The sequence below is a fragment of the Hyperolius riggenbachi genome, chromosome 4, assembly GCF_040937935.1.
Source record: "Hyperolius riggenbachi isolate aHypRig1 chromosome 4, aHypRig1.pri, whole genome shotgun sequence".
In the NCBI taxonomy this organism is placed as follows: domain Eukaryota; kingdom Metazoa; phylum Chordata; class Amphibia; order Anura; family Hyperoliidae; genus Hyperolius; species Hyperolius riggenbachi.
In genome coordinates, this window is record NC_090649.1 from 453,711,518 (window position 1) to 453,737,291 (window position 25,774).

Here is a 25,774-nt window from a genome sequence, read left to right on the forward strand (position 1 = left end):
TATTCATCAAAAAAGACATGAATTTTGGCAAAAAAAATGATTTTTTTAACTTTCTGTGCTGACATTTTTCAAATAAAGTAAAATTTCTGTATACATGCAGCGCGAAAAATGTGGACAAACATGTTTTGGATAAAAAAAAACCCCATTCAGTGTATATTTATTGGTTTGGGTAAAAGTTATAGCGTTTACAAACTATGGTGCAAAAAGTGAATTTTCCCATTTTCAAGCATCTATGACTTTTCTGACCCCCTGTCATGTTTCATGAGGGGCTAGAATTCCAGGATAGTATAAATACCCCCCAAATGACCCCATTTTGGAAAGAAGACATCCCAAAGTATTCACTGAGAGGCACAGTGAGTTCATAGAAGATATTATTTTTTGTCACAAGTAAGCGGAAAATGACATTTTGTGACAAAAAAAATAATAAAAAAAAAAGTTTCCATTTCTTCTAACTTGCGACAAAAAAAAAAATGAAATCTGCCACGGACTCACCATGCCCCTCTCTGAATACCTTGAAGTGTCTACTTTTCAAAATGGGGTCATTTGTGGGGTGTGTTTACTGTCCTGACATTTTGGGGGTGCTAAATTGTAAGCACCCCTGTAAAGCCTAAAGGTGCTCATTGGACTTTGGCCCCCTTAGCGCAGTTAGGCTGCAAAAAAGTGCCACACATGTGGTATTGCCGTACTCAGTAGAAGTAGTTTAATGTGTTTTGGGGTGTATTTTTACACATACCCATGCTGGGTGGGAGAAATATCTCTGTAAATGACAATTTTTTCATTTTTTTACACACAATTGTCCATTTACAGAGTTATTTCTCCCACCCAGCATGGGTATGTGTAAAAATACACCACAAAACACATTATACTACTTCTCCCGAGTACGGCGATACCACATGTGTGGCACTTTTTTGCACCCTAACTGCGCTAAAGGGCCCAAAGTCCAATGAGTACCTTTAGGATTTCACAGGTCATTTTGCGACATTTGGTTTCAAGACTACTCCTCACGGTTTAGGGCCCCTAAAATGCCAGGGCAGTATAGGAACCCCACAAATGACCCCATTTTAGAAAGAAGACACCCCAAGGTATTCCGTTAGGAGTATAGTGAGTTCATAGAAGATTTTATTTTTTGTCACAAGTTAGCGGAACATGACACTTTGTGGGAAAAAACAATTAAAATCAATTTCCGCTAACTTGTGACAAAAAAATAAAATCTTCTATGAACTCACCATACTCCTAACGGAATACCTTGGGGTGTCTTCTTTCTAAAATGGGGTCATTTGTGGGGTTCCTATACTGCCCTGGCATTTTAGGGGCCCTAAACTGTGAGGAGTAGTCTGGAAATCAAATTCCACAAAATGACCTGTGAAATCCTAAAGGTACTCATTGGACTTTGGGCCCTTTAGCGCAGTTAGGGTGCAAAAAAGTGCCACACATGTGGTATTGCCGTACTCGGGAGAAGTAGTATAATGTGTTTTGGGGTGTATTTTTACACATACCCATGCTGGGTGGGAGAAATAACTCTGTAAATGGACAATCGTGTGTAAAAAAATCAAAAGATTGTCATTTACAGAGGTATTTCTCCCACCCAGCATGGGTATGTGTAAAAATACACCACAAAACACATTATACTACTTCTCCCGAGTACGGCAATACCACATGTGTGGCACTTTTTTGCACCCTAACTGCGCTAAAGGGCCCAAAGTCCAATGAGTACCTTTAGGATTTCACAGGTCATTTTGCGGAATTTGATTTTCAGACTACTCCTCACGGTTTAGGGCCCCTAAAATGCCAGGGCAGTATAGGAACCCCACAAATGACCCCATTTTAGAAAGAAGACACCCCAAGGTATTCCGTTAGGAGTATGGTGAGTTCATAGAAGATTTTATTTTTTGTCACAAGTTAGCGGAACATGACACTTTGTGGAAAAAAACAATTAAAATCAATTTCCGCTAACTTGTGACAAAAAAATAAAATCTTCTATGAACTCCCCATACTCCTAACTGAATACCTTGGGGTGTCTTCTTTCTAAAATGGGGTCATTTGTGGGGTTCCTATACTGCCCTGGCATTTTAGGGGCCCTAATGTGGTATCGCCGTACTCGGGAGAAGTAGTACAATGTGTTTTGGGGTGTATTTTTACACATACCCATGCTGGGTGGGAGAAATAACTCTGTAAATGGACAATTGTGTGTAAAAAAATCAAAAGATTGTCATTTACAGAGGTATTTCTCCCACCCAGCATAGGTATGTGTAAAAATACACCCCAAAACACATTATACTACTTCTCCCGAGTACGGCGATACCACATGTGTGGCACTTTTTTGCACCCTAACTGCGCTAAGGGGCCCAGAGTCCAATGAGTACCTTTAGGCTTTACAGGGGTGCTCAAAATTTAGCACCCCGCCCACTTGCCAGGACAGTTAACAAACCCCACAAATGACCCCATTTTGGAAAGAATACACGCTAAGGTATTCCATGAGGGCCATGGTGAGTTCATAGAAAATTTTATTTTTTGTCACAAGTTAGCGGAAAATGACATTTTGTGAAAAAAAACAAAAACACAAAACCACAATTTCTGCTAACTTGTGACAAAAAATAAAACATTCTATGAACTCACCATGCACCTCACGGAATACTTTCGGGTGTCCTCTTTCCAAAATGGCATCATTCGTGGGGTCTGTCCTGGCATTTTAGGGTCTCTGCAATCATTACATGTATGGCCAGTATTAGGAGTTTCTGCTATACTCCTTATATTGGGCATAAGGGTAATGCACTGTGGGCTGAAAGGAAAAATGAAAGTCAAACAATCAATCAATGTGGATGAAAAAATATCTGCCAAAAAATTTTGAAAAAAAAAAAGAGGAGGAAGGCATCTGCCAGGACATAGGAGCTGCCGCCCCAAAAATCCAAACCCACCAGCTCGTATGCCCTGGCAAACCTGATTTATCCATTCACACTGATCGATGTGGATGAACAAATCATTGCCAGAGTTCTTTTTTGATACAAAGTGTTTGCCAAAGCATATGAATCCCCAACACCACTCCTCGGCCCATATGCCTCGGCAAACATATATTTTTGACTGCGGAGGAGAAATCTCGTCCTGCAGCGCTACATGCACCGACTTGGGTGTGTAAGCTGACAGACGCGCAATGTTCTGTCAGGATGCACCATCAGTGCTGCAGCTGATTGGTCGGTCTGGATAGAAAAAAAGAGAGAAGAAAAAAAGACAAAACAATACAAAAAGGAGGGGAAGGCGTCTGCCAGGACATAGGAGCTGCCGCCCCAAAAATCCAAACCCACCAGCTCGTATGCCCTGGCAAACCTGATTTATCCATTCACACCGATCAATGTGGATGAACAAATCATTGCCAGAGTTCTTTTTTGATACAAAGTGTTTGCCAAAGCATATGAATCCCCAACACCACTCCTCGGCCCATATGCCTCGACGAAAGTATCTTTTTGACTGCGGAGGAGAAATCTCGTCCTGCAGCGCTGCATGCACCGACTTGTGTGTAAGCTGACAGACGCGCAACGTTCTGTCAGGATGCACCATCAGTACTGCAGCTGGTTAGTCGTTCGCTCGGTCCACCTGGAAGGTTATTGGATGGAAAAAGAGAAAAAAAACCCCAAAAAACAAGCAAGCAGCAAAGCAATTACTTCATTAACATTAATAACCTTTGAACTTTTTTTAATAAAAAACTTAACATTGCAAACCAAACATTAACTTCTTTGCTTACCTGTTTTTTGTTTTTTTTTAACTTACCTCCCGAGGACAAACCTCTCCTCCCCCATGGAACAATGTGCGAAGTGCAAATCGCACAGAGTTGTGGCGAAATACATTACGCAATTTGTCCCAAGTGAAAGGAGAGGTTTCTGGCAGCCCTGTGTATTAGGGTCTCTGGAAACCCGATGTTTGGTTTCACACTGCATATTGACATATCCGGTGGGTCGAGCCCGCCGCACCGTATCGTCCAAAACAGACCTTCAGGCAATACCACAAGAGTAGCATTCGGCCTAGTAATGAACTGCGTCGCCATAGACTAACATGACTTCCGGGCCGATCAATATTGCCACAGAAGCCACGCAGTAACGTAGGCATGCACTAGCGTTAAGTCAAGCACTTCCGGCGTAGGGGGGGACCGCAAAGTGTGACTTTTGCTAGGCATTTTGCCCTAACGCATCGCAGCAGTGTGAAATAGCACTGAGAGACCCTTGTGTGCCTACCGCTGTGTGTGGAGTTCCCTACTCTCTAATAGTGTACCTGCTCGTGGTACCTCTCAAAACACTCCCCTAGGCATAGGCCAGGCTGGTCAGGACAGGTGGGACAATAAACAGTGGTGTCACGCCTTATTCCAGCCCTGCTGCAGACACGACAGCGTTTTCTTCGGATTCGTTGACCTGGGGTAGTCGGAATTGGATAGGCGTAATGCCTTCCATGCAGCCGGCTAGTTGCATCTTGGGGTTGGGCCACGGCACCTCCTGGATACAGGAGTTCCATCACGATCTGTTTATTAAATTGAATAAACGAGCCAGTTCTCCCAGCCTTACTGTAGAGAACAAAGCTGTTGTAAATTGCCAATTGAATGAGGTAAAAAGACACTTTTTTATACCAGCGTCTTGTTTTTCGGGCAACTAAATAGGGCGCTAACCTCTGGTCATTGAAGTCCACCCCTCCCATGTTAGTATTATACTCGTGGACGACAAGGGGTTTTTCAATGACCTCAGTTCGCCGTTGAATTTCAACTGTCGTGTCTGCGTGAATGGTGGACAGGAAGTAAACCTCCCTCTTGTCCTTCCATTTCACCGCGAGCAGGTCGTCAGCACACAAGGCGGCCCTCTGCCCCCGTTGAAGTCTGGTGGTAATGAGCCGTTGGGGGAAGCCCCGGCGACTAGGCCGCACGGTGCCACAGCATCGGATTTTTTCTATTTTTATGTGCTGAAAGAGGGCCACATTTGTGTAATAATTGTCCACAAAAAGATGGTACCCCTTCTGGAACAAGGGTGACACCAAGTCCCACACAACCTTTCCACTGCTCCCCAGGTAGTCAGGGCATCCGACCGGCTCCAATTTTGAGTCTTTTCCCTCATAGACCCTAAAATAAGATGTATAGCCTGTGGCCCTTTCACAGAGCTTATACAGTTTCACCCCATACCGGGCGCGCTTGTTTGGGATGTACTGTTTGATGCGAAGGCGCCCGGTAAAGCGTATGAGGGACTCGTCTACGCAGATGTCCTGGTCAGGGGTATAAGCATCTGCAAATCTGGATGACAGGTGGTCTATGAGGGGTCGAATTTTGTGGAGCCGGTCAAAAGCAGGGTGGTCACTTCGATGACAGGTTTCGTTGTCATTGAAGTGCAGGAAGCGCAGGATGTTCTCAAATCGTGTCCTGGACATGGCAGCAGAGTACAGGGGAACATGATGTGCTGGGTCCGTAGACCAATAAGACCGCAACACATTCTGCTTTACTAGTCCCGTGTGAAGGAGAAGGCCCAAAAAAATTTTCATTTCGGAAACTTGGACTGGTTTCCACCGAAAAGGCTGGGCAAGAAACTTTTCCGGATTGGCGGTTATATATTGTGTGGCCTTACGGTTGGTCTCTGCCACAATTAAGTCCAAGAGATCCTGGGTGAAGAACAGATAGAAAAAGTCTAGGGCCGATCCTAGATTATCTGTCTCCACCTGGACTCCAGACTGGGCGGTGAAAGGGGGAAGTACGGGTGCGGCGGAATCAGGGGATTGCCAATTTGGGTTTGCCAGCACCTCTGGTAAATTAGGGGTAGTACGGGCCCGTCTTCTTGGTGGCTGCGACTGGGATCTTACTGCACGTGCCACCGAACCAGTTTCAACTTCCATGCTGGTGCTCGCCACTTCACCAGGGTTTACGGAAGTACTGGTGCTAGGTCCAGGAGATGTTGTGCTGCTGGTGCCTGCCCCACCATGAAATCTCAGACCAGCACGAACACCACTCTGCTGCCCTTGAGGCTGATCCTGCGCCACCTGCGGTCCAACAACATGGGGTGTGGTACGCCTGGCTTTAGCCGGGACCTTAACCTCGTCATCACTATCGGTCAGTGAGCCACTGCTCAATTCAGGTTCAAACTCTGACCCGGAAGATTCGTCGAATGAGGCGTCCCAATCGTCCTCATCCGACTGGGCCATGTACCTGAGAACCTCATCATCGGAATACCCCTTTCTTGCCATGGTGGGCTGCTAAATTTAGGGAGTATTTGAGAGGTAGAAAGCTGTGGTCACTGAGTTTTGATAAAAAAAATAAATCAAAACTGAGGTTTACAGTGCCACAGCTATTGTACAGTGTTTTTTGCAGTGATCAGAAAAAAAATTCTGTCACTGCGGTGGGGCGGGCTGAACGCAAGTGCAGCCGAGCGATCCGGCCTGATCGGGCAAACACTGCGTTTTTTTTTGTGGATCCTAGTGACCCTAATAGATCTGACTGCGATCAGTAATGATCACTTACAGATACTATATAGTACCAATGTTGATTAGCGACAGTGATGACGCTAATTAGTGACTGTGGTGCAGTGGGCTGAGCACTAACTGACACTTACAAAGGGGCCTAACTGCTAACACTAGTGATACTAAAAAAGTGACAGTTTTCACTGATCACTGTTTTTAGATCACTAGGATAGTGACAGGGGGGTGGTGGTGAGTGGGGAATCAGAGGCAATCAGAAACAATCACAGGACAATCAAAGGCAATCGCAGGCCAATCACAGGGCACTCAATTCACGGGACAATCAAAGCCAATCACGGGACAATCAAAGCCAATCACGGGACAATCAAAGCCAATCACAGGCCAATCAAACCAATCACGGCACAATCAAAGCCAATCGCGGGACAAAGCCGATCACGGGACAATCAAAGCCAATCACGGGACAATCAAAGCCAATCACAGGCCAATCACAGGCCAATCAAAGCCAATCACAGGCCAATCAAAGCCAATCACGGGACAATCAAATACAATTACAGCACAATCAAATTGAATGTCAGCACAATGAAATTGAATGTCAGCACAATCAAATGCAATTACAGCACAATCAATTACAATGCACTGGGAAGGTGATTGGGGGGGGAGGGGGGGGGGTCTGAGGGCGATCAGAGGGTGTGGGGGGTTGACTAGGTGTCCGCACGGGGCAGACTGGGTCCTGATCTGGTGGGTGGCAGACACAGGGGGTGACGTTAGATCAGTGAGGGATTACAGGGGAGAATAGATGTAAACAATGCACTGGGGAGGTTATCAGCAGGGGGGGGGGGGGGGTGAGGGCAATCTGAGGGTCTGGGTGGGTGATCAGGTGCCCCCAAGGGACAGTTTAGGGTCTGCTCTGATGGGTGGTGGTGACAAGGGGTGATAAGCAGGTGATAGACAGGTGATCAGTGGGTAAGGCAGCTGTATACAAACGTATACAGTATACAGGGGGGTGGTCTGGGGGGGATCTGAGGATAGGGAGGGTGATCAGGGTACCCTAGGGGGCAGTTAGGGACCTACCCTAGGGGATAGCGTCCCTAGATAGTGACAGGGAGTGATTGATGGGTTTTTAGGTGGGTGGTGGGGTGCTAGCAGTGGTGTGCTGGGGTGGTCAGGGGGGGTTCTGAGGGCTGGGGTGGGGGCGATCGGGGGGTCTGTGTGGGGCAAAGAGTGTTTTGCTGCACTTATCTATTGGCTGCCTGTCCTCTCTGATGGTCGCACGACGAGTGACCATCAGCGGAGGAGGCAGCCAGTATAATACACTTTGTTACAATAACAAAGTGTATTATACACTCTGATTGGCCAGATCGCGCAAGTTTGAAACCCGCCGGCGCTGCTGATTGGCCGGCGGGTTTCCGAGTAGGGTGGGCGGAGCCTATTGCCGGCGGCGATCGCGTCATTGATGACGCGATCGCCGCACAGCCACCGCTGATGCCGCCCCCGCCGATGGGCGTATTGCGGTCGTTTGGGCCCAGTCTTTGCCGCCGCCCATCGGCTGGGGGCGGTCGGCAAGTGGTTAAGTTATATACAATGTCATGTTTTGTTTTTTTTATTCACTGTGGGCAATGTAGCCTGTGCTTTGTGGTGTGTGCTGTGTAATGTTTGTGTTATGAATGTATACTGTTAACTTTTGCCGTAATCACGTTGTCGCGCACTTGCGTTAGGCATTACGCCGTTGGCACAAAAGGAAAAAACCCGTGCGATAAAAAATAACACGTGCGTAACCCTTTAACACGCGCGTTATGAAATAGCACCGTTTAATGAATCAGCCCCAATGCGTTGCATCGCACTTTGGCATTTAATTTTTTGCAGATGCCGCAATGTTTTAAAACATATTAAGTGTAAAAGGGCCCTCAGTGTGCCAGCCTGCTGCCCGCCCTTTACTTCCTTGTGCCCTAGGCCATGGCCTTTGTGGCCTTGCCTCAGATTCGGCCAGGTGTGCACTATAACTTTAGTGATATAGCAGCACCAAGAGCAGAAACCACCTGCTTCGCTCTAGTGCCCAATTATAGCCCCTGCTCCATGGTGAGTTACTGTAATTAGATGTCGGCTATCTCTGCTGTCTGTAAAGGGCTAAATGTTTACCTTTCTTGGGTTTATAAAGAATTTCTTTGCTAATCCATAGTAATGGGAGAGGAGGCAACTTGGAGGATCATTATAGCAAACTAGCCGACCCACGTCGTAGCATACGCCGCATCTTCTATCTATCTAATAGAGTGCGTGCCTCAACCTTGAAGCAAGAAGAATAAAGGTGGGTACACACATCAGATAAAAGTCTTTGGAAAATCAAAGATCATAGACCAATATTACCCCCTTCCGTGTAGTATGAGAGCCATACCTACACAGTTTATTCTATCTTTTGCAGATACTGATCTGTTGCATGTGTACAGCATCTTTGTGTGCAGCATCTTGCAAAGATTTCTATTTGATGGGGAGTTCAGCTCAATAGAATAGACTGTGTAGGTATGGCTCTCATACTACATGGAAGGTGGTAAAATTGGTCTGTGATCTTTCATTTTCCAAAGACTTTTATCTGATGTGTGTACCCACCTTTATTCTTCTTGCTTCAAGGTTGAGGCACGTACTCTATTAGATAGATAGAAGATGCGGCGTATGCTACGACGCGGGTCGGCTAGTTATTTAGTATTTATATAGCGCCAACATCTTTCGCAGCGCTGCACAGAGTATATATAGTCATATCACTGACTGTCCCTCAGAGGAGCTCACAATCTAATCCCTACCATAGTCTGGCTTTCCAAATCTGGCCTAATTGGCTATTCATGAGGCAATGCTCATTCAAATATGCATTTGCTTTCGCATGCCAAACTATGCAGGGTCAAAAAACTAATACCACAAATCTTCCCAATACCCCCCTTTTATACGACCCGGGGCAACCACGGGGTTCTAGGCTCTCTCACTGCCTGTGAACCACAGCGGCATCCCCCGGAGGGGGAGGCTAGGTAGCGCAGGCGACCCCCCCCCAAGCGTGGCCAGCGCCTGGGGAGAGCCGTCCGCACCCACCCCCCAATATTAAAAACAGGCACTTACCTTAACGTCCATTGCGCATTAACTTGGGGGCACCACATGAGAAAGGAGTGAAGCATGGGTCACCCCGAGCTTTAGAGCTCAGGGCTGGCTCACATACAACACTCCAGAGGGGGGGGGACAGGCGCAGACAACTCATTGCAGGGCTCACACCACCGGAGCAAGCCATCCACCACCTGCCTCCAAAGGATACAACTGCAACCGCGGTCCCCCCGGTTGTATAAAAAGGGGGGCATTGGGAATCCTCCCTGTAGCGCTCCTGGATAGTGCTAATCTAGCATGTAGCAGTGTTGCTTGCGAATTTTCGCCTAAGTCTTTTTCGCATCGAAAACCCGGTTTTCGTTTTTGGCGAATTTTCACGAAAATCTTCAGAAATATCTGCGTTTTCGATCAGCATCGAAAATTCATTGTATGCGGATGCTTATGCCCTTATGCGGAAAAATGGCCACAATAATCTGCATGGAAATTCAGTCTATGCGGACGTTTATACGGAAAAATGTCCGCAATAATGCGCAAGAAACTTCTCTGAATACGGACGCTAATGCCCTTATGCCGAAAATGTCCGCAATAATACGCAAGTAACGCGAAAAAATTTGATGGAAAATTTGCCTGTCAAAACGAAATTAGGCGAAAATTCGGTAAAAATTTGTCGAAACAAATTTTTGCATTTTCGATCATCACTGGCATGTAGCAGGGTGACCGCTTTGCGGTATTGGTTTTTTGACCCTGCATAGTTTGGCATGCAAAAGCAAATTTGCATGAGCATTGCCTCATGAATAGCCAATTAGGCCAGATTTGCAAAGCCAGACTTGCTAGGGTAGGCCTCTTTTCCACGGACAGCTGATAGGCAGTAAAATGCCTCTCAAACTCTTACAACTGCTCACTACTGCCTGGTAACAGCTTGCTGCTGTCTGGTAACAGCTTGCTGCTGCCTGGTAACTGCTTGCTGCTGCCTGGTAACTGCTTGCTGCTGCCTGGTAACTGCTTGCTGCTGCCTGGTAACTGCTTGCTGCTGCCTGGTAACTGCTTGCTGAGCACACAGCTCAACAGTACGTGGAAAAGAAGCCTTAAACTTGGTGTTTGAGCACGCATAAATTTTCTCATGCAAAGTACTTCTTCTTGCTTGAAGGTTGAGGCACGCCCTGGGGGCAGGGCGCTACTTCTTCTTCTTGCTCGAAGGCTGAGGCACTTACTCTATTATATATATAGATAAACCCCAGGGTGTGGTCAGTGAAGCCGTGTGCACATGCTCAGTTCAGTGCTACACTTTTTCCCGTCTAAAGCAGCCTGCCGCCCACCCCAGTAACTAGGGAGATCGATTCCACAACGTGGCCACCCGATCCTCATTTCGATCTGCCGGCTGTAATCAATCTAAATAATCAACTCGGGCATGCTGGTAAAATCTTGCTTGAAAGCCCACCAACCGACGTTGTCCCACCAACCGACGCACATGATGAACCCTTGGGCCTAATTTTGCCTGCGGGTCACAGCTTGACATCACTGATTTAGCTGTGCCCCCCTCCCCCGGTGACCAGTGCTGTATACATTACTGTGTGTGTCCGCCGCTTGCTCCAGGCTCCGTTCTCCGTCCATACACACACACCACATGGTTGCCCGCGTACATGTGGGCGTGTGTGTGACATCATGTTACTCCGGCAACCATGTGGGGCGCGTGTATGGATGGAGAATGGAAGATCCCCTGCTGCGACTGAGCAGGAGTGATAGGACCCGTAGGATCAGCTAGGTCCATGTGAGGCGGCACTGTGGATTCGAAAGGTGTATTACGGTTGATGTTGGTGAGATCCCCCTATGCTATTGCTCAATATCGTGCGCAAGTCGGGTATACAAATAGGACGTGACTGCCACCATTATAGAATCCAAGTGGATCAAGCCCTACCCTTATTGCGGAGTTTTTCGAAGGGGGCCCCCCAACAATTTTTACCTTTCTGGGCATGGTGCATTTAGAGGTGAATGCGCGGGCGTATGATGGTTGCATGTGATTGGTTATGCCATACACGCTATATGTCTGGGAGCGCGTGCAATTGCGGACAAGCTGATTTATGAAGTTATCTGCTGAGCTCTTGTTTTTAACTGTCTGTGTTGTAGATAACAATTGAGTTGCCTACATAGTTCTTGGAGAATTACATCAGTGCTGTATTTAATAAAGTTTTGTATTCCTTGCTGACACTATGAGCCCAAAGCTTTTTCTGTTATATTATGTGCCTAATTAAGGGCTGTGTCACGCTCCGTATTGTTGGAGCATAAGGTGCAATCATTGCCTGATATTTCTATGCACATGTTTAAGCTGCTTGTTTTTTGACTTCGAATGGATGGAGAATGGAGCCTGAAGCCGACAGAGGACAGGTAATGTATACAGCACTGGGCACCGCGTGGCACATGGGACACTAGTGGTGAAAAGTGTCGGGCCACAAGGCTGATTCCGGATCAGCATGAAATACATCAGGAGTCAGCCTGTGGTGTATGGGCGGCTGACAGATCTCTCTCTAATCAGATTCTTTAGAGAGAGATTTGTCTCTTGGTCAAATCTTCCCTTTATCCCTGGATGTATGGCTAGGCCTCATTCACATTAGTGCGCCTTTGTCCGTTTCTGTCCCCTTTTTAGCAACATGTATCAATCTGTAACATTGATGTGCTCATAAAAAGCGGACAGAAGCGGACTAAAGGGGCCAATAAACTGGTCGATTTCAGCCATCGATCAATTCAATAGAGTCGATTAATCGGATATCGATTCTATTGAATCAGCCAATCGATCTATTTGTGTCTTAAGCAGCCCATACACTCAGCCGATTTTCTGGCCGACCGATCGATCGCGGTCGATCGATCGATCGATCGATCGCAAATCGGTTGGCCAATCGACCGATCGACGGCCGATTTCGATCGATTTCGATGGATTTCCATCGAACTAGCAGGGTGGAAAATTTAGGTCGATCTGATGAGATTGCTTATCAGTTTGCATTGGCCTTAATGGAAATCTGATGGCAAAAAAATGCCATCAGATCGAATTTCAACAGATTTCAAACTGAAATCTATTGGAATTCTATCCTGGTAAAAAATGTTCTAAAAACGCATCAGATAGATCATCAGATGCATTTCTTATCTATCTTCTGCCAATCTGACGAGTGTATGGGCACCTTTATTCCGATCGATTTGATCTATCTGACAGGATGAAAAAAGTAGGTCGATCTGGTGCTGGCAGCAGATCGATGGCCCATAGCGTGCATTGGATCTAATGGACCAATAATGCATCTACGTCTATTTCCAATAGATTTCATTCTGAAATCTATTGGAAATCTGTTCCTAGTGTGTGGCACACATCAGATAGATTCCTGTCAGATTTGACTTGACAAGCATCTGCCAGAAATCTATCTGATGGTCGAATCTGCTGCAAATCTATAAGTGTATGGCCACCTAAAGTGTGAGGTTATTTGGTTGGGAGAAATCTTCCTTATCTTTGATGGCACAATAAATGCCTTCTGAATTGCAAATATGCACAAACTTTGCAGAAATAGAAAAGGTATTATTTCATGAACTTTCGAAGCAAGTTTAAAGGCAAAGTATAAAGGTATGAATTGCTTTAACAAAACTTCAACTTTAATCCCCCTTTTAAAAGGACCAAAAACTTTCACATATAACCTTTATAAATGTGCCTCTTTGTGTTGACCTGTCTTTTTGTTAGTAATTTTGTTTCTTTATTGTTTGTATTTCTTACATTTTTCCCTACATTATGGACTTCTGGTACAGCGCCCCCTCTGGGGCGGGTCCAGGCATTACAGCTGACCCAGATTCAGCATGCCTAGTTATGCTGAGACTTGTGGTTTTACACCAGTAAGTTTTTTTTCTTTGAGGAGAATATATCCAGCAGCGTAGGAGTTACCCGCAGTGTCTTTTCTTGGAGGGGTTTGGATGAATTCTGTGAGCGACTGAGAAACCGTCACTCCGCTGCCAAAACAAACACGTGAGACGGTCTTTCCTTTCCCATCGCCGGCCAGCGAGAATTTCTCTACGCAAAGCCGGCGGGGGATAGCGAGCCAACAAGAGTTCCTGTCTCTCACGCACAGAGCCACACAAATCACTTGTCCGCACTTACAGACCTACATCCAGGATTCTCAACTCTCTATGGCCCATTCTCTAAATCAGTGGTGTCAAACCAAATTTGGCCCAAACAGTAATTATATTTGGCCCACGAGGGCAATTTTGATTTTGTATTGTAGCCGTCACACAGGGCCGGATTTGTACTTTTTACCACTATCGCCAGCTGCCCCCAGACCAACAGCATCCTAAACTTCTGCCGCCAACACGGCAGATTGTAGGCTCCTCTGAGGACAGTTAGTGACATGATGGCAGAAACTAGATTGTGAGCTCCTTGGAGAGCGACACATTCGGTGAGCGACAGGCAGCTCAGAGATCACTGTAAGTGGCCGTGCGTTGCCCCTTCATCCCCCCAGTGCCAGATCTGGCCTTTGGTAACCACCATCCGCTATGTGCAAACTTTGTGTAGCAGGACAAATGTTCAGCAGACTAACTGCTACAGCCAACTTGCTGACCACAGTTACCCCCCCCCCCCCCCCTTGCTTTCCTGGGGCCTTAGAACAAGGCCTTTGTGACCTTACCTAAAATCCAGACATGCCTTCATATCTAATGTTGTAAAACTTTCCTATAGTAATAGTTGGTAAATGAGAAGCCTTGATGAAGTCTCCTGGTTTCCCTGACACCATGCATGTCGTTCATGACGTCACGCACATGCGCATAGAGTGCCCGGCAACAGGAGCGCGATCTAGGATGCACTTCGCCGGGCAGCGCAGGCGTACTACTCCGGGTCAGAGCGACCCGGAAGTAGTAAAAGCCCCATGCATTCAGAGATGTTCGCCGGTGAACGGTTCGGGAACCGTTCGCTACATCTCTAGTGCAGAAGTAGCCACCGCATCGGGGCCCTTGGGCCAGAGGGGTCCTCCCTCAACTGCAGTATTAGCTCTCTATTCTCGGCCTTTTGGCTAAGATCAAGTGTAGTATCTGTTCTTGAGGTTTTTGGGGGGACCTGGAGGGATGGCACTGTGGCAGGGTGTCCCTTCTTGTCGTAACTCCCCAGAGGCTGATTGAATGGATCTATACCATGGTCGAAGCTGAATGGCTGAGGGCTTTGCTTAGGCGTACTGCCCCTGGAAGTAGCGCTCCAGGTGCACCTGAAAAAACCTGGGATGTGGCAGATCCCAGGCGGAAGTAGGGTGCTTTGGTCTGTACTGCCCATATGCATAGCCAACTAACGCAGCTCCCCTGCCTTTTGGCTAGGGAGAGTGCGGAATTTTTATCACTCCGGCCGCAAGGTCGGGGCCAGCTTGCTGGCACCGGGGACTTGTCCCCTGGGGACCTTGGTTCCCACCCGGCTCCCTCTCGGGGGAGCCACCCGGACCATGTGGACACGGTTGCCACATGGCCAGGCCCTTTGGGTAACCACTGGGCACAGTCGGGGTCCTCCTCGGAGGACTCCTCCAGGATCCTCCAACCCCTCGGGTGTTGAAGGATGCCACCCCCTGAGCCGAAGGCAAAGGGGGAAGATTCCCTTCGGGGAACAACCGGAAGGGCCCTGCTGTATTGTGGGGCCCGTGGCTACTCATGCACGTTTTGTGGGGGTGCTTTAGGGCACTCACGCTTTTTCCGTGCATGGGGCTAATAGCCTTGCTTACCTGGGACTCCTGTTGCATGCAACAGGAGCCAAGAAAGCTTAAAAAAAAAAAAATAGCTCTCTATTGGTCATGTGCTCATAATAATCACTGCTATGGATGCTTTTAATAGTAGTGGTCACTAACAAGCTGTTCCCCATCCCCTTCTTGCACCTCTGACACTGTGGCTGTACTTGGCAGGTTTTGGTGCGCGGTATCAATTGTTATGTATAGAGCACGTGAGGGGGCCCCATTGTAAAACTCGTATCGGGGCCCACAGCTCCTTAGCTACACCACTGGGAATATGACTTGAAATGCACGGAGTTACAAATTGCCCAGCAAGCTCATGGTGAAGCCGACACATCATTACATTCCTGCGGTTCTTGGGGTCTGCTTAGCTTTCAGGAACAACAAAGGGTTGGCTGTCATATTCAGCAGTGGTGCATTGTGGGAGACAACATATACTCCACCCTGAATAATCACAAATATAAGGAGGCAAATTTTAGTTTTTGCAGAGCAGTTTTGCAGGGCGTTTTTTGTCCTTTTTAGCCACTTATACACTCCTAGGAGTCCTGGTTCACCATGAGCTTGCTGGGTAATCTGTAACTCTGAGTTGTGTATGTGTCACATAGTAAATAACAGAATGCTCTGGGGTAACAGGGAATATTTTGTTCTGTACTGACTCTGTTTCGCTCTGTTTGGGTTACAGGTTCAGTACGTCATTCAAGGCTACCACAAAAGACGGGAATATATTGCAGCCTTTCTCAGCCACTTTGGAACGTGAGTCACTTATCTCCTTCTGGACTATTGTCTTGTTGTCTGCCTCACCATATATCAGGAAACGTATGTTAGCTATGCATGGGTCTCAGGGACCACCTCTGTCTCCTCTCTCTTCAGTCAACACAGAGCCTGGGAACCGCTGACCATCACTCTACTGCCTCTGTGTCAGCTGGACCTCTCTGCCAGTCCACACAGAGCCTGGCAACCGCTAACCATCACTCTACCCCCTCTGTGTCAGCTGGACCTCTCTGCCAGTCCACACAGTACCTGGGAACCGCTGACCATCACTCTACCGCCTCTGTGTCAGCTGGACCTCTCTGCCAGTCCACCCAGAGCCTGGGAACCGCTGACCATCACTCTACCCCCTCTGTGTCAGCTGGACCTCTCTGCCAGGAAGTGCTTACCATCACTGTCCCCTCTGTGTCAGCTGGACCTCTCTGCCAGTCCACACAGAGCCTGGGAACCGCTGACCATCACTCTACCACCTATGTGTCAGCTGGACCTCTCTGCCAGTCCACACAGAGCATGGGAACCGCTGACCATCACTCTACCTCCTCTGTGTCAGCTGGACCTCTCTGCCAGTCCACACAGAGCCTGGGAACCGCTGACCATCACTCTACCTCCTCTGTGTCAGCTGGACCTCTCTGCCAGTCCACACAGAGCCTGGCAAACGCTTACCATCACACTATACCCTCTGTGTCAGCTGGACCTCTCTGCCAGTCCACACAGTGCCTGGGAACCGCTTACCATCACTCTACCCCCTCTGTTTCAGCTGGACCTCTCTGCCAGTCCACACAGTGTCTGGGAACCGCTGACCATCACTCTACCCCCTCTGTGTCCGCTGGACCTCTCTGCCAGTCCACACAGAGCCTGGGAACCGCTGACCATCACTCTACCCCCTCTGTGTCAGCTGGACCTCTCTGCCAGTCCACACAGAGCCTGGCAACCGCTTACCATCACTCTACCACCTCTGTGTCAGCTGGACCTCTCTGCCAGTCCACACAGAGCCTGGGAACCGCTTACCATCACTCTACCCCCTCTGTGTCAGCTGGACCTCTCTGCCAGTCCACACAGAGCCTGGGAACCGCTTACCATCACTCTACCCCCTCTGTGTCATCTGGACCTCTCTGCCAGTCCACACAGAGCCTGGGAACCGCTTACCATCACTCTACCACCTCTGTGTCAGCTGGACCTCTCTGCCAGTCCACACAGTGCCTGGGAACCGCTTACCATCACTCTACCCCCTCTGTGTCAGCTGGACCTCTCTGCCAGTCCACACAGAGCCTGGGAACCACTGACCATCACTCTCCCTCTGTGTCAGCTGGACCTCTTTGTTAGTTCTCACAGTTCCCGGGAACCGCTGACCATCAATGTCCCCTTGTGTCAGCTGGACCTCTCTGCCAGTCCACACAGATCCCAGAAACAACCAATTATCAATGCCCCTTCTCTGCATCACACAGCCAGTCTCTCTCTCCAGACAGATTATCTCTTGCAACCCCCTGATGTCTGCTCTCTCCCCTCTCTTCTCTCCGCAGTGGAGTGGTGGAGTACGACGCTGAGGGTTTCACCAAGCTCACTCTGCTGCTGACATGGAAAGACTTCTGTTTCTTGGTTCACAGTAAGTAGATGGCCCCGGGCAGAGCCTTTCATCTCCAGCCCCATCATGAAAACGCGTAACTCAATGTGACAGCGTTATCAGCGTTCCAATCAGAACGTCTCAGAAAAATGAAGGTTTCATGGCCGGTAATAAATGCCAAATGTGCAAAACAATCCGGCCGCCGGGAGCAACGCGACACAACTTTATAGAGGAACATGTACATATTTATTATTTATACCACGCCAAACTGTTACACAACTTTATTGTTATTATTTTATATAACGCCAGCACCTTGCGTGATACTGCACAGACTCACCTATAACCGTGGATACACAACACACAGAGAGATATACATCTTGTGTATTATAAATGCATACATATGTGAATGACCCTACCTATAGTTGTGCCAGAACATGTACAGCAATGGGAAAACAACTGATACCAGGGTCCCTTGCTATTCATTCTTCAATGCTGCTTTCCCCATGCTTATACTGTAGAACCCCAACTCCAAGCAGTGGCGTAGCAATAGGGGGTACAGAGGTAGCCACTTCATCGGGGCCCTTGGGCTAGAGGGGCCCCATGGGGCCCACTCTCAACCATAGTATTAGCCCTTTATCGGTCCTGTGCTTGTAGTAATTACTTCTATAGATGCTTTTGAATAGTGGTGAACATAAACACACTGCTTCCCTTCCCCTTCTTGCACCATTGCCACTCTGGCTGTCCTTGATTGGTTTTGGTTCGCCGTATCAGCTTTTATGTATAGCATGCTTGGGGGAAATACTCAAGCACATACAGTTAGGTACATAAATGGGACATTGACACAGTTCTAACATTTTTGGCTCTAAGCACAACCACAATTGATTTGAAATGAAACAAACATGATGTGCTTTAACTGTAGACTGTCAGCTTTAATTTGAGAGTATTTACATCCAGATCAGGTGAACAGTAGAGCAATTACAACCAGGGCTGTGGAGTCAGAGTCGTGGAGTCGGGCAATTTTGGGTGCCTGGAGTCGGAGTCGGGAAAAAATGCACCGACTCCTAATGAATTTGTAACTGTAATTAAAATAGAAAATATGATAAAATGTTCTATTTCTCAGATAATAGTCATTAAAAATAATGTATATATACAGTATATATACAGTAATAGCTGTGCTTAGTCCACAAAAATGAAATAAACCAATCAAAATTAGTTACTTGTGCTGCTTCAATAAAGCAGTCCCCGTATTTTTAAGGTCAGATATACATATCTGATTGTGACTGTATAAATGATGTGTACACAGGAATCTCTTATATATACTAAATAACATCTATGCTGTAAGAATAAAGCCTGATGTGTAGCTGTGTCACTAAGAGAGATGGTCAATGACATGGAAATAATTCTGCACTGATGCTGATTTATGCAAATGTACGCACTCTCTTTGCTGATGAAATCAAATAATTTGATATGTTGTTAAAATTTGGTTTGGTGACTACAAATTAAAGGGTACCTGAGACGGATGAAAAGTAAAGTTTTATACATACCTGGGGCTTCCTCCAGCCCCCTTCAGGCTAATCAGTCCCTCGCTGTCCTCCACCACCCGGATTTTCTGCTATGAGTCCTGGTTATTCAGCCAGTCAGCGCTGTCCGGCTGCATGCCGCTCCCACAGCCAGGAACATTCTGCACCTGCGCAATAGTGCTGCACAGGTGTAGTATGCTCCTGGCAGCGGAGTGTGTGCGCACTACGCCCGACTGGCTCAAGTACCTGGACTCATAGCAGAAGATCCAGGTGGTGGAGGAGGACAACGAGGGACTGATTATCCTGAAGGCGGCTGGAGGAAGCCCCAGGTATGTATAAAACTTTAATTTCATCTGTCTCAGGTTTACTTTGTTACACAGTAGTACTATACTCTACATATGCACTCCCCACAGAGCTGCAGGGAATCCACTGAGAATGCTGTGCACATTGAACACAGAGGTGTTGTCTGTCACCCATAAACCTTGTTCAGATTGTGCATGAAGAATGTGTAATAGAGGAAGAATCTCCTCATTCCCCTGCAGAGCACCTGCACATCACTCTTACATGTACCCACACTTACATTGCCTAGGGCCTGATAGATGTTCTTTGTTCCGGTCTGTACCTTTTACAAGTACTCTTACCAAGGACTAGTTTTAGTCTAAAGGGAATAAATATAGTAGTCTACATATCCTTCTCACTTCAGTTGTCTTGTAAAATTCCTAAGCGTTGGCAGTTAAGAGACGAATTTCATGTTACATACTTTTAATCAACAAAATTGTAATATGCAAATTAGAGGAGTCGGAGTCGGTGGAATCCTAAACTGAGGAGTCGGAGTCGGTGGATTTTTGGACCGACTCCACAGCCCTGATTACAACAGTACAACAGTAGTACTTGATCCTAATTTAGTCAATAATTGGGAGTCATTTTTTCTTTTCAATGCTTCAGCAAGCGAGCACAGACAGCGTCTAGATCAAAATGCTCAGTGCTCAATATGCAGGGATTTGCATGCAATAATCATGCAACAGCTTGCACAGGAAGAATAGTTCTCAGCAGTTAATGCAGGTACTGTACCTATAGTGCACTCTTCTGTCCACATTTCTGTGCAGCCTGGATGATACTGTAGTGTTGCAGCCATGCACAAGCAAGTCACAGATGACAGCCAATTCCCTCAGTAGTCAGGCAGCTGTTTACACAGGAAGCATAGATCTCACCGGCTAGTTGGTTGAGGGTAAGAGGTGCCTGTGATGCCAAAAGCTGACTTACATTTTACATAAGCTATAAGGTGGAAAGATAATGGTTCTCCTACCGTAGAGTAGAAACATTCAAAGTCGAAGTAGAGGTAAAAACTTCTTAACTTTTTATTATTGTAAACACTTGACAACGCGTCTCACGGCCAATGCCGCTTCCTCAGGTCATTAAAAGAGCCTTGAGAGAAGTGTGTTCAGTCCTGGGTGCCATAGAGCTCTATAGAGACCACTTTCCGCTATAGCTGGATACAGAATGCCGCAAGGGCAAAAAACCAGGCTTACAATGACTGAAGTGCTATTATATCCAAGGTTTACGATACCAGGCTTTACTCCCATATACTTAAAATGGGGCTTGGTAGAGACCTGGACGCCTAGTTTACTATACCCAAATGTTTACTAAATCAGAGTTTACTATAGCGAGATTATACTGTATTATGAAATGTCAACACCTTAGTGCCTTTCTCCTGAAGCCGGTCGTACACTGCACATCACTGCGGTGAGTGCACAGAGGTGAATACACCCGAGTGAATGACTTATGTTCCGTTAGCTGCAAGCGACAGACAAATACTTGACTTGAGCAGGCTTTGGTGTCAATTCATCAAGCATTACCGCATTCGGTAATGCCGAAAACAGCTGAGTTTACGGAGCATTTAGTAAAATGTCAATTCATCAAAGCTGTTACAGCATGGCAAGCTAAAATTACAGAGCAGTTAGGTGAATTAAAGTTTTGTGTGGTAAACACCTCAACACGTCAGTAAATTTCGATTCAGGAAGATCAGAGCCAGACGCGGAGCTAGGGGGGTCGGGGTAGGACAGGTGCCCCCGGGCGCTAGGTCCCAGAGGGCGCCCAGCTGAGCTGCAGGGGTTTGGGTTTTTTTTGGGGAGGGGAGCAGCGCAGAGAAGAGGGAGAGCTGTGAGCAGCGGTGGAGAAGGGGGGCCATCTCCCGCCCCTTACCTCACCTTAGGGGGCTCTCCCTTCCTCGCTGTCCCTTCCACAACTAATGTCCGGGTGGCTGGCGCAGCGGGCGGGACTTACCTCCGTCTCGCTTCAGCGCCGGAAGTTTGGGTCCTACAGCCGCTGCTCTGGTCTGGACTAGACCAGAGTAGCGGCAAATCCATCCGGCGCTGCGACGAGACGCAGGTAAGTCCCGCCCGCCGCTGCCAGCCACCCGGACATTAGTTGTGGAGGGGAGAGTGAGCGAGGGAGAGCCCCCTAAGGTGAGAGAAGGAGGGGGGAGATGGCCCCCCTTCTCCACCGCTGCTCACAGCTCTCCCTCCTCTGCGCTGCTCCCTTCATGCTGGGGGACACCTGACTACATATTCTGGGGACATATACCCCCTGACTACATATACTGGGCACATATACCCCCTGACTACATATACTGGGCGCATATATACCCCCTGACTACATATACTGGGCGCATATACCCCCTGACTACATATACTGGGCACATATACCCCCTGACTACATATACTGGGCACATATACCCACTGACTACATATACTGGGCGCATATATACCACTGACTACATATACTGAGCGCATATACCCCCTGACTACATATACTGGGCGCATATACCCCTGACTACATATACTGGGCACATATACCCCCTGACTACATATACTGGGCACATATACCCCCTGACTACATATACTGGGCGCATATACCCCCTGACTACATATACTGGGTGCATATACCCCCTGACTACATATACTGGGCGCATATACCCCTTGACTACATATACTGGGTGCATATACCCCCTGACTACATATACTGGGCACATATACCCCCTGACTACATATACTGGGCGCATATATATACCCCCTGACTACATATACTGGGCGCATATACCCCCTGACTACATATATTGGGCGCATATACCCCTGACTACATATACTGGGCGCATATACCCCCTGACTACATATACTGGGCACATATACCCCCTGACTACATATACTGGGCGCATATACCCCCTGACTACATATACTGGGCGCATATATACCCCCTGACTACATATACTGGGCGCATATACCCCCTGACTACATATACTGGGCACATATACCCCCTGACTACATATATTGGGCACATATACCCCCTGACTACATATACTGGGGACATATACCCCTGGCTACATATACTGGGGACATATACCCCCTGCCTACATATACTGGGGACATATAACCCCTGCCTACATATACTGGGCACATATACCCCTGGCTACATATACTGGGCACATATACCCCTGGCTACATATACTGGGGACATATACCCCCTGCCTACATATACTGGGCACATATACCCCTGGCTACCTGTTCTGTGGACATCTCTACCCCTGGCTACCTGTTCTGGGGACATCTATACTGCTGGCCACCTATTCTGGGGACATCTATACCGCTGGCCACCTATTCTGGGGACATCTATACTGCTGGCCACCTATTCTGGGGACACCTATAGACCTGGGGCTACCTATTTTTGGGGAACCACTGCTGTCGGATTGAGTGTAGTTTGGGGAACTGCTGCCAGGTGAGAGGTGTCTACCATATTAAGGGGGCAATCTGCCTATTTATGTGAAATGCTGTCTATTTATGTGCCTCATGACTGCTGAATTTGTCTTGTTGGGGGCCTCATGGTTACTGAATTTGTCTTGTTGGGGGCCTCATGATTTGTTGGGGGCCTCAAGATCGCTGAATTTGTCTTGTTGGGAGCCTCAAGATAGCTGAATTTGTCTTGTTGGGGGCCTAATGATTTGTTGGGGGCCTCAAGATCGCTGAATTTGTCTTGTTGGGGGCCTCATGATTGCTGAATTTGTCTTGTTGGGGGCCTCATGATTGCTGAATTTGTCTTGTTGGGGGCCTCATGATTGCTGAATTTGTCTTGTTGGGGGCCTCATGATTGCTGAGTTGGTCATGTTGGGGGCCTCATGATTGCTGAATATGTCTTGATGGGGGGGGGGGCTCATGATTGCTGAATTTGTCTTGGAACATGCTGGAAGGTACATACTGAGGGAGGGTGGGTGAGCGTGAGCCTGCTAACTTCCTGTACATTTGGCTCCACCCATAACCATGCCCACATTTATTATATGGTCACGCCCCTTTTTTGGCACGCCTTCACCTTAGGTAGCGCATTAATAGTCTTTGTCCCCGGGCGCTGAAAGCCCTAGCTACGCCTCTGATCAGAGCATGCGGTAAAGCCCAGGAACATGTTCTCTAATTACCGGCAGCTCCTATCTGTCGAAAACCATCTTTGAATGCCTTCCATGTGGATATCCCCATGATTGACAGGAGCAGAGAGCCAATAGGAACAGCCTCTGTCTCCTGCAAGTCCCTGTGATAGGATGCAATGCCTTCTACGGAGAGTCCAGTTTTTCTACCACAGAGGGCACTGAGCCAGGCAGAACCAGGGTCACACACAGAGGGCATTGAGCCAGGCAGAACCATGGTCATACACAGAGGGCACTAAGCAAGGTATAATCACGGTCATACACAGAGGGCACTGAGCCAGGCAGAGCCATGGGCATACACAGAGGGCACTGAGCCAGGGCAGAACCTCGGTAACACACAGAGGGCTCTGAGCCAGGCAGAACCAGGGTCACACACAAAGGGCACTTAGCCAAGGGCAGAACCACGCTCATACACAGAGGGCGCTGAGCAAGGCAGAACCACAGTCATACACAGAGGACGCTGATCCAGGCAGAACCACAGTCATACACAGATGGCTCTGAGCCCTGCAGAACCATGGTCATACACAGAGGGTACTGAGCCCGGCAGAGCCACGGTCATACACAGAGAGCACTGAGCCAGGCAGAACCAGGGTCACACACAGAGGGCACTGAGCCAGGCATAACTACGGTAATACACAGAGGGTGCTGAGCCAGGCATAACCACGGTCATACACAGAGGGCACTGAGCCAGACAGAGCCACGGTCACACACAGAGGGCGCTGAGCCAGGCTGAACCATGGTCATACACAGAGGGCACTGAGCCAGGCATAACTCGAACATACACAGAGGGCACTGAGCCAGGCAGAACCACGGTCACACACAGAAGGCACTGAGCCAGGCAGAACCACGGTCACACACAGAGGGCAATGAGCCAGGCAGAACCAGTGTCACACACAGAGGGCACTGAGCCAGGCAGAACCAGTGTCACACACAGAGGGCACTGAGCCAGGCAGAACCAGTGTCACACACAGAGGGCACTGAGCCAGACAGAACCACGGTCATACAGAGAGGGCACTGAGCCAGGCAGAACCACGGTCACACACAGAGGGCACTGAGCCAGGCAGAGCCAGGGTCACACACAGAAGGCACTGAGCCAGGCCTAACCACAGTCATACACAGAGGGCACTGAGCCAGGCAGAGCCATGGTCATACACAGAGGGCACTGAGCCTGGCATAACTACGCTCACACATAGAGGGCACTGAGCCAGGCAGAACCAGGGTCACAAACAGAGGGCACTGAGCCAGGCATAACCACCGACATACACAGAGAGCACTGAGCCAGGCAGAACCAGTGTCACACACAGAGAGCACTGAGCCAGGCAGAACCACGGTCACACACAGAGGGCACTGAGCCAGGCATAACCACGGTCATAAACAGAGGGCACTGAGCCAGGCAGAGCCACGGTCATATACAGAGGGCACTGAGCCAGGCAGAACTACGGTCATAAACAGAGGGCAATGAGCCAGGCAGAACCACGGTCACACACAGAGGGCGCTGAGCCAGGCATAACCACGGTCTTACACAGAGGGCACTGAGCCAGGCATAACACGTACATACACAAAGGGCACTGAGCCAAGTAGAACCATGGTCACACACAGAGGGTACTGAGCCAGGCAGAGCCATGGTCATACACAGAGGGCACTAAGCCTGGCATAACTACGGTCACACACAGAGGGCACTGAGCCAGGCAGAACCAGGGTCACACACAGAGGGCACTGAGCCAGGCAGAACCACCGACATACACAGAGTGCACTGAGCCAGGCAGAACCACAGTCACATATAGAGGGCATTGAGCCAGGCAGACCCATTGTCACACACAGAGAGCACTGAGCCAGGCAGAACCAGTGTCACACACAGAGAGCACTGAGCCAGGCATAACCACGGTGATACACAGAGGGCACTGAGCCAGGCAAAACACGGACATACACAGAGGGCACTGAGCCAAATAGAACCACGGTCACACACAGAGGGCACTGAGCCAGGCAGAGCCATGGTCATACACAGAGGGCACTGAGCCAGGCATAACTACGGTCACACAGAGAGGGCACTGAGCCAGGGCAGAATCATGGTCACACACAGAGGGCACTGAGCCAGGCAGAACCACGGTCATACACAGAGGGCGCTGAGCCAGGCAGAACCACGGTCACACACAGAGGGCACTGAGCAAGACAGAACCATGGTCATACACAAAGGGCACTATGTCCAGGTTGGCCCCACCCTATA

General features: G+C 48.3%; 1 protein-coding gene and 1 pseudogene across 5 annotated transcripts in view; both read left to right on the forward strand.

Annotated features, from left to right (window-relative positions):
* Positions 1-25,774, forward strand: part of BABAM2 (BRISC and BRCA1 A complex member 2) — a 316,793-nt gene that overhangs the window by 224,862 nt on the left and 66,157 nt on the right. For all 5 annotated transcript variants that reach the window (XM_068232739.1, XM_068232738.1, XM_068232737.1 and 2 more), the window contains 2 exons: positions 15,916-15,986; positions 17,522-17,604. In XM_068232739.1, coding sequence (XP_068088840.1) covers positions 15,916-15,986; positions 17,522-17,604 — 154 coding nt within the window. The remainder of the gene's footprint in view (positions 1-15,915; positions 15,987-17,521; positions 17,605-25,774) is intronic.
* On the forward strand, positions 14,521-14,633 carry LOC137505834 (U2 spliceosomal RNA; annotated as a pseudogene).